We start from the raw sequence: 16,894 nt of genomic DNA on the forward strand, positions 1-16,894 counted from the left end.
GGTGTGTGATATGGACTCAGCTCAACTTTGGGCTACTTTAGGGCTCAGCATCTGAGAGACACAGAATTGGCAGTGAACAATCACGTAACCTGGTAATCATGTGTCCACACAAATACAATCAATCTGGCCAAGATACAAATGTGCCTCTGTTTGTGTGTGTGTGTGTGTGTAGGCCTGAGAGAGGCAGCCGCTCTCCAGGGTCAGGCTTTTATTAGGCTATGATTAGATTCTGCCTCAATTTTGTGGTGAAATATGAAGCAGGCCCTCTTTCTCTGTCCATGTTGCATGCACAGATGCACACACACATGCAAGCACACATATATCCAAAGTACACACGCACAGCAAAGACTTATGTTTGAAGCAAACAAGCCAAATCCCCCTTGGTTTTAGCTGTACACAACCCCACACTAACACCCCTCTACTCTGCATACCCCTTCTGTATCACTCTTTCCGGCTCCTCCTCTTTCCCTCTACTTCTTGCACACACGCACGCACATACACACTTTTTCTACACCTGTCCCTCTACTCCCTTCCCATCCCACACCACACACAGTGAGGATAAAAATAGAGAGCAGCACGAGGGAGGGGGGAGCGATACACATCACAAACCCCATCAGGCGGGGGAGAGATAGAGGCAGAGGGATGGCAGAGAGGGAAGAGACAGAGAGAAAATGAAAGAGAGAGAGAGAGAGAGGGAAAGAGAGAGAGAGCTGGGGTCTGTTCTGAATTGAAAGTGCAGCAGTAAGCAGTGAAGGGGAATAGTAAACAGTGCTGCTGACCACATAAATATGCTAAATTAGCCTACAAAGTCGCCCTAGTGGATAATTGCTCATCATAGCTTTGCCCCATAGGGAGGCTGCCTGCCAGGCATCTTAGATTCCACATGGAAACACACACAGAACATACACAACATGCACACATTAAACGGCCTGAGCCGATCTGGTAAACATCAACTGGATGCATGAAAACATTGTCTTACTTCCCAGTGATTCTCCTAACACTACAAAAAAGGGACAGTTTTGAATTGCCAAACAAAACATTTTTCAAGATATTCACAATACGTTACCTAATGTTGATTCAAGTTATGTAATTTAATTCTGACGAAATAGCTGCAAGTTAAGCTGGCTAATGTAACGTTGTTTTGCTAACTAACCATCAGATGAGTTGCCACATAATACCATTTCAATAATACCCAGCTCTGTTATCCGGCATCAAAACATACTAAAATAACTTTTTGAGTGTATACATTGTTCAAATGTTCTAATATTACCGTAGGCTTTAGCTTGGTAGCTGGCATGAGCCACTTGTCATAGTAGCTCCTAGTAGCTATATCGAAATTGAAATATCATATTGATAAATGAAGTCTCCACTGGACTACTGTATTGCAAAATGGCATAAAAATAATGAAAATTGATGCTGTGTGGCAGAACAAATGCTGTATACCTGTTACTGAGTATAATTATGTGACTCTCTAACATCATCTGGTGTTTCCCAGAAAGTTAGAGCAACTAGAGGGACAAAGAGGATATGACACAGAATACAGGCCACCAAATGAAACGCACCATTACCTTGAATAATATTAATTTGGGCTTGAACACTGTTGGAAACATCTGGGATATTGTTAGAACACACCTCAACAAAAAATATAGCACATGTCTATGTAATTGTTAGACATTTTAATGTGGAAATGTTACATATTTTACCTTTCAGTGTTATAACGCTTAGTATAGAGAAGTAGCACTGGCATCACCACTGAGCTGCTGCACCTTGAGAGTACCCAGCTGAGTCCATGTGAGTCCATATTGTGCATGCAAATAAATATAGCCTTTCAGCCCCGGGACATAAATAACAAATTCACTCTTACTCTCATTTTCTCTCTCTCTCTCTCTCTCTTCAGTCCTGGCTCAATAAAATACACAACAGCTCCCGTCATGTTTGCATGATCCAGCAGTAACCCTGGAATTACTCCAGTTTATTGGCTGAGGAAGGCTGTCATACCATTTAATCAATATCACTTCTACGAACTTTTATTATATTTTCATATGCGTATCGATCTTCTGCTGTATCAGTTATTGTTAACTACTTGTCCTTTGGCGCTTCTTCTGCCTTTTTAATAATTCATTAGGCATCAAGTATGTTATGGGAGGTACAATGTGTGCATGTTTAAGTGTGTGTGTGTGTGTGTGTGTGTGTGCGTGTGTGTGTGCAGGCTTCGGTTAGGTTCTAATCAAAGAACAGGGAGCAAAGTGCTGCCTGGAGAGCACTGAAGCATGACAACACACACCTGGTAAGCTGCTTATCACACTTTAATTTCACCTACACTGAGATCTGCGGATGCCAGCGTGACCAAACAGATGCATATGTGATGCATATGTGTGTGTGTGTGTGTGTGTGTGTGTGTGCAATCGTGTACATGTATATCTGTGTATATGTACGAACACTTGTGTTTGAAGTAGAACAAAGATGAAGGGAGTGATAAATGCAGAGAGAAGGGAGTGCAGATTAAATGGAGGGAGAGATATCAACGGTAGAGAACAAAAGGGAAAGATAAGGGAGGAAATACAGCAGCAGTTGGCTTGGGAGAGATAGAACGATAGATAGAGAGGGGGAGGGAGATGTGAGGTTAAAATCTAAACAAGCCCAGAGCGAAGTGTGGCCTGAGAGAGATGGAGGAAGGATAGAGATTAGGATAAAGCATGGACGAATTATTATTACTGTACATTTTGTGTTACAAAATAAAACTGTTGCTTTTTTACAGAAATATAGACAAACTGTTTTGTTTCCATTCAGGTGTCAAACAAACTTTAGGTGAACTTTGGAAATATCCCGAAAAAGATATGCAAATCAGGCCCACCTCCATCAACCGGTTTGGAGTGACTAAACAAAGTTACACAAAGTCTAGTTTCAGCTGACTTGGTGGTATGCGGTACGCTTAATGCATGGTACTGATCTTGTGACTGTGAATTGGAAACAAAACATTTCGTCTTGGCCATCTAAACCATCTACTAGAAAAAAATGGAGAGGTCTTTTGGAATTTTGCATTACATTATAAAAGACAATTGTATTTGTTATTGATAAAAAATGTATATAGTTCTGCAAAGGTTACTATTAATCAGCAAAGGTGTTTCCATATCCCATTTGGTTCATTAAATATTTTTTGACAAAGGCAAAAACAAACTCAAGAAAGCTTTTTTTTTGCACAATTGAGGAAGTTTTAGTGAATTTTGCCATTTCCATACAGGTTTGAATGCACATGAAAATACAATTATGGAGTCAGGGTTATTGATATTTAAACTTGGTTGTGAAAAAATATTCCATAACAATCCATAAGCATAATAAATACCAAAGACATGATAAAAAAAATACTTCTAAATCGCAATCCCCCTGTCACCATTCTTTTTTTTTTTTTTTTTTTTTTTTTACAGCTCTGAGACCTGCCACCCTGAATTTGTTGACTCGAGGCTGAGCCCTGACCTCTGACCCTGGACACACGCTGTCGGCCTACGGCCACCAACCCTTTGTACTAACAAGACAATAGCCCGTGGCACAGCATATATTCCTGTGTGCACAATGTAAATCAATATCACAAATGTAGATGTGAGAAGAATAAATAAGTAAATGCATGGACACAACTGGTTAATGGCTGTTGATGTAGATATTTAATTGTATCATTTAGTTGCTTATTTGTCCTGTCCTGTTCGCTTATATTAGCATATTAATCATGTTTTTAGTTAAGCATTAACACGTTAAAACCAAAAATTACATTTATTTTTACCTCGCTGAATATTTTCCTCATTATTCCCGTTTGGCATAACCCCTGCATGCAAATGAGAAATTCAATTTTCAAGTGCAAATTAGCACTGATATGCGACAGCTAAACATGAGCTCTTCGGTGAGGATGCATCCCAGGGGGAATCTCTGTTCCACATCTAATACACCAAAACATCTGTGTGCTACAGTGGGACTTGCTAGTGGTTCCACTGTTAAATTTCTGCCACTGTGACTAATATAATGTAACTCTCTCGCTCTCTTCATCTCACGCTCCCTCTGTGCTTCTCGTTCCCTCTCTGTGTCCAAATTAAACACAAGGCGCAGGACACTCTGATAAGGCCATCTGTTCATCTCCCTCTCTCTCTCACAATCCCTCTATCCTTTTCCTCATTTTCCAATCTGACAGTCGACTGCCCCTGCTGAAGCTAGCGGGGGACATTTGAGGTATAGTTTTTCTGCGACTCTCTCTGCGTTTGTCTCCTTCCTTTCATTCCTCTACTGGCTGGTTGGAACTGTTAAATCAGCGTTAAATCCCATCAGTGAGTGACAGACAGAAGCAGCAAGCACGCTCTGTAGCATTGGACTTGTCACCAAATCTTTAATTGCTTGGCCATGGTGTAGGAGAAACACATCTGTATGAGTGTGTGATGCTACAGCTCTATTAAAGTTGTATGAGGTGCCTGACGTTCCACCAGTAGCCGCAATTAAGAGGCATCCCAAGATTCAAGATGTACACACACGCACAGACACACACACACCTCAGCCTCCTTTGCCCTATGGTGAGCCCAGGATCTGACTATGAAAATGAGTTTGTGAGAAACTAATCATGCAGCTTAACAAGTGGAGCCCGGGAAGATGGGGAGGAGGGGGAGGAGACGGGGGTGTGAAACGGTCAAAAGGGTCAACTAATCAAGAGGAGGGGAAATGAGACGAGGGGTAGAGGAACTGCGAGGGGGTGGAGGGAGAGTCAGAGGGAGAGAGAGAAGGGGACTGACGTTGAGAGGACGACTTAGAAGAAGGGTTACCATAAATGACTGTGAAATGAGAATCCGAGGAGGAAGCGTGAGCGTGCAGCGAGGGGGAAAAAAATGAGTAAAAGACAGCAGGAAGGGAAAAGCGGGGATGAAAGAGGGATACCATGAAGAGATTTTAGAGAGGAAAAAGGAGCGAGTGATGAAAGGGTTGGGGGTAGTGAAGAGAACATTCTGTAATATTCTACTGGTGCAGAGAAACTGGGGGACGTGAGGGGAGGAGTTGAGCAGAGGACAGAGGGGATTTGAGGGGGAAAAAAGAGATAAAATGGAAAGCATGGAGAGAGAAATAAAAGGGGAGAATAAGGAAGAGATGAAAAAGCAATTCTTAGGGAAAGAAAAGAATGGGACAATGAGAGGATGTGTGAAAGGGAGAGAAATCGTCTGAAGTCATTTCTAAATCCTGTCAAAGACGGTAACAGACAGGGAGGGGGAGGAAGACACAGGATAGAGAAAGGGTATAGACAGGTAGTGGAAAGTGATAGCAGAGCTAAACCTTAGAGAAGATACAGGCAGGGGAGGCCTTTAAGCTAAAATATAGGCAACAAAAAATACCCTGGAATTATTTGGAGGAATTAGAATTTGATTTATCCTTTAAGAAACTCAAGCAGCAATAAAACATACCAAAGGGCTTGTTAGTGGGAATGAGTCGGAAACATTTGTGAGAAACTGCCTACATAATTTCTATTTACTGTTATTCCTCATCCAATTCACTGAACTCAGATAAACATGCTTTAATAGGATCTTCATCGAATCATTTTGCTTCAAACTGGCGAGAATAATGGGTGTTATCTCTTTTATATCAACCTCTAAAAGGGAGGTAGAACTCTCAAAATCGAGAAAAGCGGAAACAGCAATGTTGTTCTTTGAAAGTCCAGGCTTATTGAAAACTCAGCACACGACAGCCACACCCTCAATTCAGCACTAGTCTTCCTCAGGGGAGTGGTGCTTCTGATTGTTTCGTGCTGGCTCTTTAGGAAAATCTGTACGGCTAATGAGTATCCTCCCTGCAAATGTTTCCTCTGTGTGTCCGGATTATTCATCACAATTTATCCGGAAATTCACTGCAACTATCTGCTCCTGCTGCGACTACCCGCTTATTCATGTCTTCAACAGGGAAGGATAAAAGTAAAGCCCAGAGGAAAGGGTTAGAGGGACGAGTCAAAGGACAAAGGGCAGCACAAGAGGGAGGGACGAGACAGCAGACAGTAGAGAGGTGATTTTCACAGAAAGGTCAGACTCCTTAGCAGGCCCTAATTGGATTAATGTCATTATTAACATGCTGTGTTCGTACGTCTGAGCATGTGTGTACGAATGCATTTCCCAGCGGCATGGAAAAGCATGCATGATTGCAATACATATGTATGTATGCAGGGATTTGTGTGTGTCAGAACATCTCCCCCTCCCCCCCAGAGCCTTTTCTTCAGGCTCTCCTCCAACCATTTTCTCACAGAGATCTTATCAACACCCCAGCCTGCAGAGAAGGTGCAGGAACTGAAACTCCGATCATTGGCAGAGCGACACAGAGAGAATAAGATAGAGAACGGCTCAGAGATGGTGAAGGTACATTCACTATTCTGTTATAACCGCTGCAAATCAGAGTTTAAATAAGGCTGGGAAAATGTCATCTCTACAAACTTTAACAGCACTCTCTCTTGGCTGGGCAGTGGTGCACACTACGTTCAGTGTAAGAAATAGGGTAAAAATGCAAAATGTTTCAAAACAGCCACTGTAAAATCCGTTTTAACTGCAGTAGAAACCAGGTCAGAGAGAAAAAAAGAGAGGGAGAGCGACAGAGAGGTACAGCCTAAGAGACAGACACAGATCTCGCATAGTGCCCCATCCATAATGAACAGTGTCCTACCCCTGCCCAGCCGCAGCACACAATCCCTCACAAGAGAGACTGAGGGAGACTGGGATGAGACAAAGGGGAATGGCCACATTAATTACACACTCTCTCTAGGCGGGCTCTATCACCGGAGGCTAACGGAGAGGCCGACAGAGAGATGGAGAGACAGAGAAAGATAGAGAAATGGAGATGATTATGCTCACGGAGTACCCTACGTGTCTCCGGTGAGAGGGAGTGTTTGTCCTTAGCAGCAAGACGCCTGCTGGCTGCTGAGTTATGTCACAGTGTTACTAATAGGAGCTGAACCTCCGACAGCATAGACACACACTGATCTGAGGCCAGTTGTGCTTGTGTATATGAGGTAGCGTATGTGCGTGTAGGTGGGGGGAGGGGCTCTTGTGATATGAGTGTACGTGCAAGCTTGTGTGTATTCTTGCGTAAGTGTGAAGTGTGTACTGTCTGGGGGTGTGTGTGTGTGTGTCTGTTTGCGATGTGCACTTACCCCTGGTAGTGTTTTCTGCTCGTGTAGAGCGCTCTGGGCTTTCAGTGCCGACTCTCTCGCACAGTACGTCAGAAACGCACATCCTGTCAGATAGAGAAAGACGGGAGGAGAGAGAAGATGAAGGGAAAGGAGTAAAGGTATAAAAGGTCAGTGAATAGCTCTAATATTTGTCAGTCTCTGTCTCTGTCTCACACCCCCTACAAAAACACACACAGCCACACCATTTAAATCATTTAAATGTCTCCTTTTCTGATGCCTTCCCTGGAAACTTGTCACCTATACTGATTTATCACTTGGCTAACTGTGCGAGAGGATTAAAAAAATATATATATTCATGCACTGTAACTAGACTTGACAACACCATGATGATGCAATCTAAGGCAGAGAAGGACACTCCACGGCACGGCACATTTCAGAACGGCACGGCACGAGTCAGCACACATGACAGCACCACAGACGTGTGCGTGGGGCTAACAAGGCCTTACAGGCTGGGCACAGTCAGGTTTTCTGCCCTAAACCAACCACTATGCATGCCTCACGATCACTCCAAATACACTCCCTCTGTTTTCCTATGTGCTGTACCTGTGTCTGTGTGTGTGAGGGAGGGGTAGGTAGCAGAGCTGGCTGGCCAGAGCTGTTTACTACACCTGTCACCAGCACTAAGACAACAAGATTAGCAGCAGGTTAGCATCCCGGTGACATCTCAGACAGACAGACTAATGTAGATTCAAAGAGTAAAGAAGAGAAGATTTGACGAAACATTCACACAAAGTGTACATGTGAAGAATTGAGAATGACTCGACATTATCAGACACACACACACACACACACACACACACACACACACACACACACGCACACAGACACACATTCATCTTGTGGTCCATCTCATTGCCTTTAAGAGGGGCTTACTGTGGCCGTGGGGATTCTCAAAACAACAGATTCTTTCCCCTGTGTCACCCAGGCTTACAGGCCCATTACACTGATTGGAGCATACAGCCTAATCTGGTTCGTAACACACAGGACCCCAGGTCATTGTGCATGCGTGCCTGTGTGTGTGTGTGTGTGTGTGTGAGAGAGAGAGAGAGAGAGAGAGAGAGAGAGAGAGAGAGAGAAAGAGAGAGAGAGTATGTGTGTTTGGTACAATTTATTGCTGATCTATTGTTAGAAGGGGCCATTATTTAAAGACTCCTAATAATTAAAAAGATAAGGTGTCTCCCAACTCCATATATTTTATGACACCATATACCATGTATTATACAGTATTCTTCTTAGTAAATTTTGGCACAAGCATTCTCATACAAAATCATGTTTTTGGTCCACAGTGTAAGTGCAGTAACTGACTGTATTTGCCTGTCTTCGTAATCTCACTGTTGCAGTGTGAACAGGAGATGGAGACGAGAGGAGGTGTGACAGTTTCCATGGTGACATGTGACTCTCAGCGCAGGAAAAAATCCACCCATCTATCTGCCTTACTGTCACACGCCTGTCTACCTAGTACTTATCTATCTATCTGTGTCTTTCTATGGTTAAGCTGTGTTATAATGACGAGGCCTACCTTTGTGCATTCCAGTGTATTTGTCCTTAATCACAGTTAGCTCATAGATTTTGCCAAACTGCTCGAAGATAGGCTTGAGGTCCTTCTCTTCCAGATTACGGGGAATCTGCCCCACGAACAGCTTGATTGCGTCGGCCTCCTTCATCAGGACAGAGTGGTGAGGAGGACTGGGTACTGCAGGGGCTGAGGGGCAAACAGATCAGGAGCAGGTATCCCTGGAGAGGAGCAACCGATAATGGATGAGTCTGGGTCACAGCCGGAGAGTGGACAATAATAGTCACAATCATAATCCTCAAAATATTTTAATTTTATATTCATTGAGTGACTTATGGTATTTGTGTGGTACATTATGATGAATTTATAAGAAACACACTTTATAGACTTTAAAACTCCTATGGATCAACAATATTATTAGCAATATTACCTCTGGGGTTTATTTTTTTATAATAAGTCAATTATTACATTTCTTATAGTATTACCACATTTGGGGTTGTAAAATACAAAAGAAAGAAAAAAATTAACATAAATTCTTCATAAAATGTCTTATTCGGAAATGCTTTTGGGCTATAAAATGTGTGCCCCAATTATGTAAATAAATGTAAAAATTATTTGCTTGGGTATTTATTGCCCAGCCTGATGACAAAGGGCTCCAGTAGCTTCTGGTAAAACAATTATGCAAATGTTAATTAGCCAATCAAAAAACAATAATGGGACTTTTCCCCCCTTCAATTAAATAAATATATATATTTATATAAATCGAAAATATCAGTAAGCATTCATTACCTTTTGGAGGATAAACAGCGTTCAGGATCCCTACACATAAAAAAGAGAGGAAACAGCGTGATTGGGGGTAAATCATTGCAATAGAGCGGTTTCTTTGTTTAGCCAGCTGTAGGTTACAGCATACACACGGATGTCATGGGGCTCCCTTGCTCTTTGTCCGATCCCCCCTCAATGTACACATACACATGCACACACGCGCGCGCACACGCACACAACAGAACAAAACAACACAGGGAAATATACACACTACATACATACATCAAAGCACTTACCGTTTACAGATGATGCTTGGTGTGCAGATCAGAAATTAAAGAGGGATGCTCTCTGTTGGGTCCCCGTTGTTGTCCTCAGCGCGCTCTCTCCGTCCCGTCCTCCTTCCTCCCCTCTCTCTGGATGCTCTCCGCTCTTTGTGCCTGCCGTACTCTCCCTCTCCTCCTCCTCCTCCTCCTCCTCCTCCGCCTCCTCGGTGTACAGAAAGAGGCTCGGCTGTGTTTTTTACAAAACCCCCGGTGTTCCCGGTCTGGAGGTCTGGAGGTGCGGGGTCCTAGCAGGTGAGTCCAAATCACAGCTTGTCACTGGTCCCACGGAAATGTAACAAACCTCTCGACTCTCAGAGTGAACCTGAACTCGCTAGTTCACTTTCACCAAAGCCCACTCTTAATTGCGATTTAATTTACAAAGTGATAACAGGCGAACAAGCCGCTTAAACTCGGGTAACATCCAACAGTTTAAACTTGCTCGGTCTCTTGAGACCTTTTTCAGCCTAGCCGTTTTTGCTCCAGCAGTCAATGGAGACTATTCTTAGTTACTATTTTTGCTATTTTCTTTTATCTTCTTGTGTCTCACCCGTTCAACGGCTGGATGGCTTTTCACGTCCTATGCCGGTATCTCCTCTACTCTCTTTCTCTCCCTCCCCCTCCTCTCACCAGAGCGGTTGCTAGCCTGTGACGTAACTGCCAGGGAGCGTCAATAAATAAGTCCACCTCACTCACACGAAGAAAAAAATTAAAACAGTCCCCTACTCACTCAGCCACCTTTTATATCCAATCTTTGAACTCATCAACATATGTACCATTTAAAGTGTATTGATGAACATATGTAAAATTATTTTAAGTGTTTTTGAACTCTTTACCCGAGCGACGGTTTACGGGTGAAGCTTTTTTACACGTTCCCTAGGCGACACCGTGCGCAGAGCCGCCTATTGTTCTAGCCGCGAGCCCTGGCCTTGGTGCTGAAACGATGCCTCTTGACGTGTAGCCGAAGCGCGCCGCCGCCGATCGTGCACGCAGTCACGACTACTACAGCTGTTCACGCCCGAGCCCGAAATCACGCTCACACCCACTCAGAGTAAAAAATGTGTGACAGAGAAGGAGAGATAGCTCGGGGTTGGAGTTGGCCTACTTTACAGCCTGTACTTTGGAATAACCGGCCGACATTGGGCTATTTCATTGAGACATGTAAAGACATGCAGCGTCCAGTGTTAAGGCTGAACAAACAATTTTGTTATTATAATCTTTGATGAGAGTGTGCGTGCAGGGAGTCTTGGAAGAAAAGAGACTGAGTGAAAAGAGAGTCATAGGGTTCATGGTAATTTACTCCAAAAGGTCACCATCTGCCTGCCTTGCCTCGTGCCCTCTGTGAGCCAGCAACCCCCGCCACATTCATCCACCATATACACCCCCCCTACACACACACACACGCGCGCGCGCGCACTTGCACGTACACTCTGCACTAAGGGCTTTCTCTCAAGAGTAGCTCCGGCAGAGAAGGCACGCAGCGCCCTGAGGATGTGAACGGTGTGCAGGCAGCGGGCAGCACGCCACCGGAGCTGTTAAGCCTCCCTGCACGATGGAGAAGGAACAGCTACAACGCACGCAAGAGCAGGAGCACTAGGGGTGGGATGGAGAACCTAAACTTTATGATACTCAGCTTTTTTTTTTTCAGCGGTGGAAGAATAATTAAGATTTTAAAAACAACTTGTTACAAGTAAAAGTCCTATATTCAAAATCTTACATAAGCTAAACTATATGCATAAAAGTGAAAATACTCAATATACAACATCATTGTATATTATAGTAATGAATTATTATTGATGCAATAACATGTCAGATGTAGTTTAATGCTGAAGCTGGCTGCATGAGCAACAATGCATTTATTTGCATATTATAGTTTATATAGTTTATTATGGGTTTTTAAAATCTTTATCTACAAAGAAAATAAAGTCAGTAATAATGTAGTGAAGATTTCTCTCTGAAATTTTGTGGAGTAGAAGTAGAAATTAGCATAAAATGAATACACCTAAATAAAGTATAACCACTTTAAGTACTTGAGTAAATATACTGTCCACAGTAAACTATTCCTGCACCATTATGCTTTAGTGAGTACATCCTGAAGAGATAAAGCACTTTGTGTTTTATCTAACTTGTTAAAATATGATTTATGTCAATATCACAAGTCTATATAGGCATGCAAATCATCTCTTTTTTCTAAAATACAATATATACTATGGCAATGTCTATAAACAAGCTCCTGTAGAGCCTTTAGCTACCATTAAGGACACAGAGGACACTCTACTGTTATTTATGACCAAGGGAGTTAATATTCTATAATTAAAAACCTGCACATGATGGATGTTGTACATGCAGTATGTTGATACTTGAATGTGCAGTGTTGGGGAACAGTGAACTACATGTAATTTAACAAGTAGTGTATGTATGACCTATGAACAAGTGGGCACATTTGCACTAAACTCAATTGTCTTTTTTTTGTGCTGGCATTTGGCTTTTTAGTATTATTTTTTGTTTGATCTACTTGTTCTAAGCTCTACCTTCTAGGTAGCTTTGAGAGTGAGGTAACTGGTGTTTTGCAAAACTATGCTTTTTAAAGCAGCTTCCCCAACACTGCAAATATGACTACTTTAAGGGTGAAGTAATACAATAAAACTACTTATTCTGTTGCCAAATGAAAAGTTCGCCAACAGAATTGTAATTCTTGAAGTGTCGATAAGAATCTGAAACAGCATTAAGATCCTGGTGTAGGAAATAACACTAATTTGGACTCACAGCCTGAGCATCTCCTCCTGGCTACAGGCCACTTGGTACTCCAGCAACCAACCATGCCACTCTTATAAGTCCACATTCCTACAATACCTGAGGAACATTTTAGTTCAGCAAAGTTGCTACACCTTTAAACTTTCAGAGTCTTCTTTCCTGCTTTCACTTTGTTTTATCGTTGGCTTTACTCAGCTCCTACTCCTACATTTACACTTCAGGCATCAAGACGTTTGTGAACTCTCTGAACTTGGCAAAGAAAGCTTTTTCGTATTAGGCACTGGGCTTGGAATAATCTGTAAATGAACTTGAATTGGAAATGCTGCCATTAAAACACAACTTTTCATATGAAAAAATGCCCCATAAAGGACTTTGTTTATTCTTGTCACGGAGGACCTTTTATTTTAATCGTGTCGTATGTGAATGTTGTAAAACGACTGTGTGCTGACTGATTTTATGTTGCCATTTTTGCAGATTAACAGATAAATGTATCTCAAGAGACTTCTGGGTGAAATGATAAAATACAATGAATAATTAAAATATTTTGATGACCACAAACTCAAACTTGGAAGTTAATTATTTTTCATTCAAATTTCAACAAAAAAAAACACAATTATCCTCATTAAAAATTAAAAAATATATTCATAATGCAGACTTGACACCATAAAGAGACATTTACTCTGGAAGCCATTTATTTCCGAGGACTGTTCATTTCTGTACGAGACTCAACAGCGCCATCGTTTGGAGAACATTGGCTATGTTGTCTCTCATCACTGGGCAAAAGCAAAACAAAACACACCACTTCATTTCTGTGTTGTTTTATTTAAAATGAAGCTTTGAGATAATAATTTTTCCACACTGTTTTTTGTTTTTGCATGATAAAAAAAAAACTGTCCGTGTATCAACAATAACAATCTCATAAACTCTGGTGGTAACAAAGAAAATTTGCTACAGCTCCTTTAAACAAGAAAATAAATTACATGTTCTTTAGATAATAGATAAATTACTATCCTTTTTTGTTTTTATATAAAAAGTAATTTTTTACTACGAGGGATTAGAGACAAGAATTACACGTTCAAAGCCACAAATGCAAAACACACAACCATACACACACACACACACGCACACACACACACACACACACACACATGAACGCACACACAAACATCCAAAACTCACAAGTACAATGAAGTCACTGATTCTCTTGTCGAATGCAAAATAGTTATATGACAGTTAGATGTGAATAAATGCAGTCTACAACAACACTTCTGATAACTCTACTCAGTTATAAAACATAAGCGCCTACTATGTTCAAAGAAATTATAGACATTAAAACATATCTGACAAATATACAGACTCCTCACCTTTAAATGGGCAGGGTGTAACGAGTGTGTGTATGAATTCTTGGGAGGTGTGTGAAGAGAAAAAGAGCAAAATAAACAGTCGATATAAGAGAAGGAGAGAAAAGCATAAAGAGTACTTACACACACACAGAGCCTGCCACCTCAAAATGACTAATATTTACTTCCAGGTCAAAGCAGAATGACTGCATTTGATCCGTATCATAAGCTAACTCATTAAAAGACTAGTGTACGAAGGCAGCTTTCTCAGTCTACATGAGGTTTCCTAATTCTGGCTTCACCTACTCTCACAAGACAGACTCATCAACTCCTCCCAAGAAGGTGATGATGGATGCAGAAAGAGAAGATATTGAGATGAAGTGAGAAAACAGGGAGGACATAAAGATGTTTTTTTCAATACCTCCGCCCAATCGTCATAGTGCTGTTATCGCTTAAATGCAGAATTAGGTCAGTCAGGAGTGAATCATTTCTACAGCTCCAGACCTGTGCGTTGAGGTTAAAGGTGATATTCTATATTTTTCTTATCGTCAACAAATCCCACAAATCCCTGTGCCATAGAGCTCCATAAAAAAGCTATTAAAAATGTGTATATAAGCCACAACAAAGCACTGGATGACACGTTCCTTCACTAAGATGAACACGGTCACTATAGCTTATTTTTATTTTCTGTGGTCATCTACTGTTCAAAGTTATACCTGTGAAAAGTAATGCAAGTATTTTATAACCCACATGATCAGAAGGTGCAGCGTATTTCACTCCATATTGATGTCTATTGTTGGGCAGCGATATCTGGTGGCCGTAGTAATTATGACAGTAGAAATGAGGGAAGTACGTAAGTCAGGTGTGTAGTATAAAGAGCGAGAAAGTCCGTAAAGGTTGGGTAGGTGGGTCAAACAAATACAAAATAAGGTAACTTGTAAATTAACGTAAAATACAGTCATGGAAAAAGATATTAGACCATTGTTTACCTCAATTTCTTGTTCATTTTAATGCCTGGTACAACTAAAGGTACATTTGTTTAGACAAATATAATGATAACAACAAAAATAGCTCATGAGAGTTTAATTAAAGAGCTGATATCTAGACATTTTCCATAGTTTTCTTGATAATGATTTTGGTTATTATCCAGAAAACGATGGAAAATGGCTAGATATCAGCATTTTTAATTCAATTAAACTCTCATGAGCTATATTTGTTCATCATTATATTTGTCCAAACAAATGTACCTTTAGTTGTACCAGGCATTAAAAAGAACAAGAAATTGAAGAAAAGGGTGGTCTAATAATTTTTTCCATGACTGTATGTCACGTTCTTTGAGACGTTCAACGTCACCAATGTAACTGCGTCCAGTAGGTACATACAGAAGCATTTATTTTAACTCTAACCCGGATGTTTTTCCCAAACTTAACCAAGTACTTTTGGTACCTAAACCCAACCAAATATACCAAACTGTTTCATTTCAGAACATTAACCATCGCAACCGTCACAAGTTGAAACAATGACTGGGCTATCATAAGATATCATACAAACCGCATTGTAATTAATAAGTCGTATTTTTAAGCAGTCCCACATTTACCATCCTGGTGTCATAAATACTCAATGTGTGTTAATCTGCAGTTGAAAATGACATTTGCTCAAAACTTGCCCCATCTATTTTAGGAATTTTCTGACCCTTTAAAAAATAAACTAAATATTTTTGAGCCATTTTTAAAGATTTACATCACGCTGTTGGTTTCGTCTTTTCATGGGATTTGTTGACAAGAAGAAAAGTATAGAAGACCCGTCATATCACTTGATAATTAACATTTTTTGTCTGTTAATTAGTGAGCAGCATCGTCTTGAGTTTAGTAAAAACATTACTGCAACTATGAGTCTTCACACATTAGCTGTGGATTTTAACACAACTCCAACAGCTCTCTGTATGCGACTGTAACTGACATGAATACGTTAACAGACTGTAAAAAGTCTGTGCTGCTTGTTAAAATCCATATCGAATATCCTTCTTGTTTGGGAAGAATCTCACTTCTTCCCGCTCTGATATATTTGGTCACTTACTGCCATGTTCACCCCACTCCTTTGGTTGAGCTGTCCAAATACTGAACTGAACAATAAGAGGACGCTTGAGGAAATATTTTTGGCAAACAGAAAAAAAGACATACGATATGTTAATGAAATCCTTCTAGCTTAGCTGTGGGTCTGTGGTGTACATAAACACAGTAGATCTATTCCAGTAGATCTTCAGCACACATACATTATACACAGTTTATCTAGCACACATGGTAATTATTTGTTCAGCAAGTTTCTTTTTATAATTAGTGGTATGCATGTCTGATTACGTCTGTTTTAAGATCCTTCAGATTTTAAGAGAATCTTTTGAAAAGGCTAAATTGCTGCTGAAACACAGCTGTGTCCTCAGTGAGCACCTTCCATTATAATCTCTCAGCCTTAGAAATCAGAGTTGAAATCACAACAAATGCATCACTTAGCCCCCTGTGACACATTACGAACCTGTTAAAGCTAACGCACAAAGTAAAAAGATGCGATCTCAGTGGAATATGTGGTTCTAGCAGACAATATGAAAACGTATACAGAGAACTGGAAAAATGGACCGGCTGCTTTCACAGTGTTTTACCTGAAGAATCAGGAGAAAATAGCTAAATGATTTCTGACGACCACCACGAGGATTACATCTACTCTGGGCTGTCCACTTCTACAGACTTCTCATTTCAGCCCCTTTTAAAACATAATCCTTTATTTCTTGCACACCTGGGCTGTCCATGTGATTGGGTGGTCAGTGCCTCTTGGCACGCTGAGCACTCTGGGTACACGAGGCACAGCAGGCTGTTTTGTAGTAGGAGTAAACACACAGCCTGGCCTGAACCACCATCACACAGTTGTGACGTCTGTCCCGGCAGTTTTCATCTGTGAAGAGAGAGGAGGGAGAGGTTGGTGGCAGAGAAGACCCCCATGAATAAAGGGCTGGAAGACA

The 16,894-nt window shown here is 41.2% G+C and overlaps 2 protein-coding genes across 7 annotated transcripts in view; both read right to left on the reverse strand.

Annotated features, from left to right (window-relative positions):
* Positions 1 to 10,390, reverse strand: part of celf3b (cugbp, Elav-like family member 3b) — a 31,383-nt gene extending 20,993 nt beyond the window's left edge. For all 6 annotated transcript variants that reach the window (XR_009394828.1, XM_059340079.1, XM_059340082.1 and 3 more), the window contains exons 1-4: positions 9,767 to 10,390; positions 9,495 to 9,524; positions 8,712 to 8,926; positions 7,154 to 7,236 (exon numbers count right to left, since the gene is read on the reverse strand). Coding sequence is in view for 5 of the 6 variants with exons in the window: in XM_059340079.1 (XP_059196062.1) it covers positions 7,154 to 7,236; positions 8,712 to 8,856 (228 nt within the window). In the remaining variant the exon portion in view is untranslated. The remainder of the gene's footprint in view (positions 1 to 7,153; positions 7,237 to 8,711; positions 8,927 to 9,494; positions 9,525 to 9,766) is intronic.
* Positions 10,391 to 15,104: 4,714 nt separating this feature from the next.
* The window catches only part of adamtsl4 (ADAMTS-like 4), a 41,387-nt gene continuing 39,597 nt past the window's right edge, over positions 15,105 to 16,894 (reverse strand). The window contains exon 17 of the mRNA XM_059340015.1: positions 15,105 to 16,827. Within this exon, the coding sequence (XP_059195998.1) occupies positions 16,697 to 16,827 (131 nt within the window). The 3' untranslated portion in view covers positions 15,105 to 16,696. The remainder of the gene's footprint in view (positions 16,828 to 16,894) is intronic.

This window comes from Centropristis striata, chromosome 8, assembly GCF_030273125.1.
Source record: "Centropristis striata isolate RG_2023a ecotype Rhode Island chromosome 8, C.striata_1.0, whole genome shotgun sequence".
Lineage (NCBI taxonomy): Eukaryota > Metazoa > Chordata > Actinopteri > Perciformes > Serranidae > Centropristis > Centropristis striata.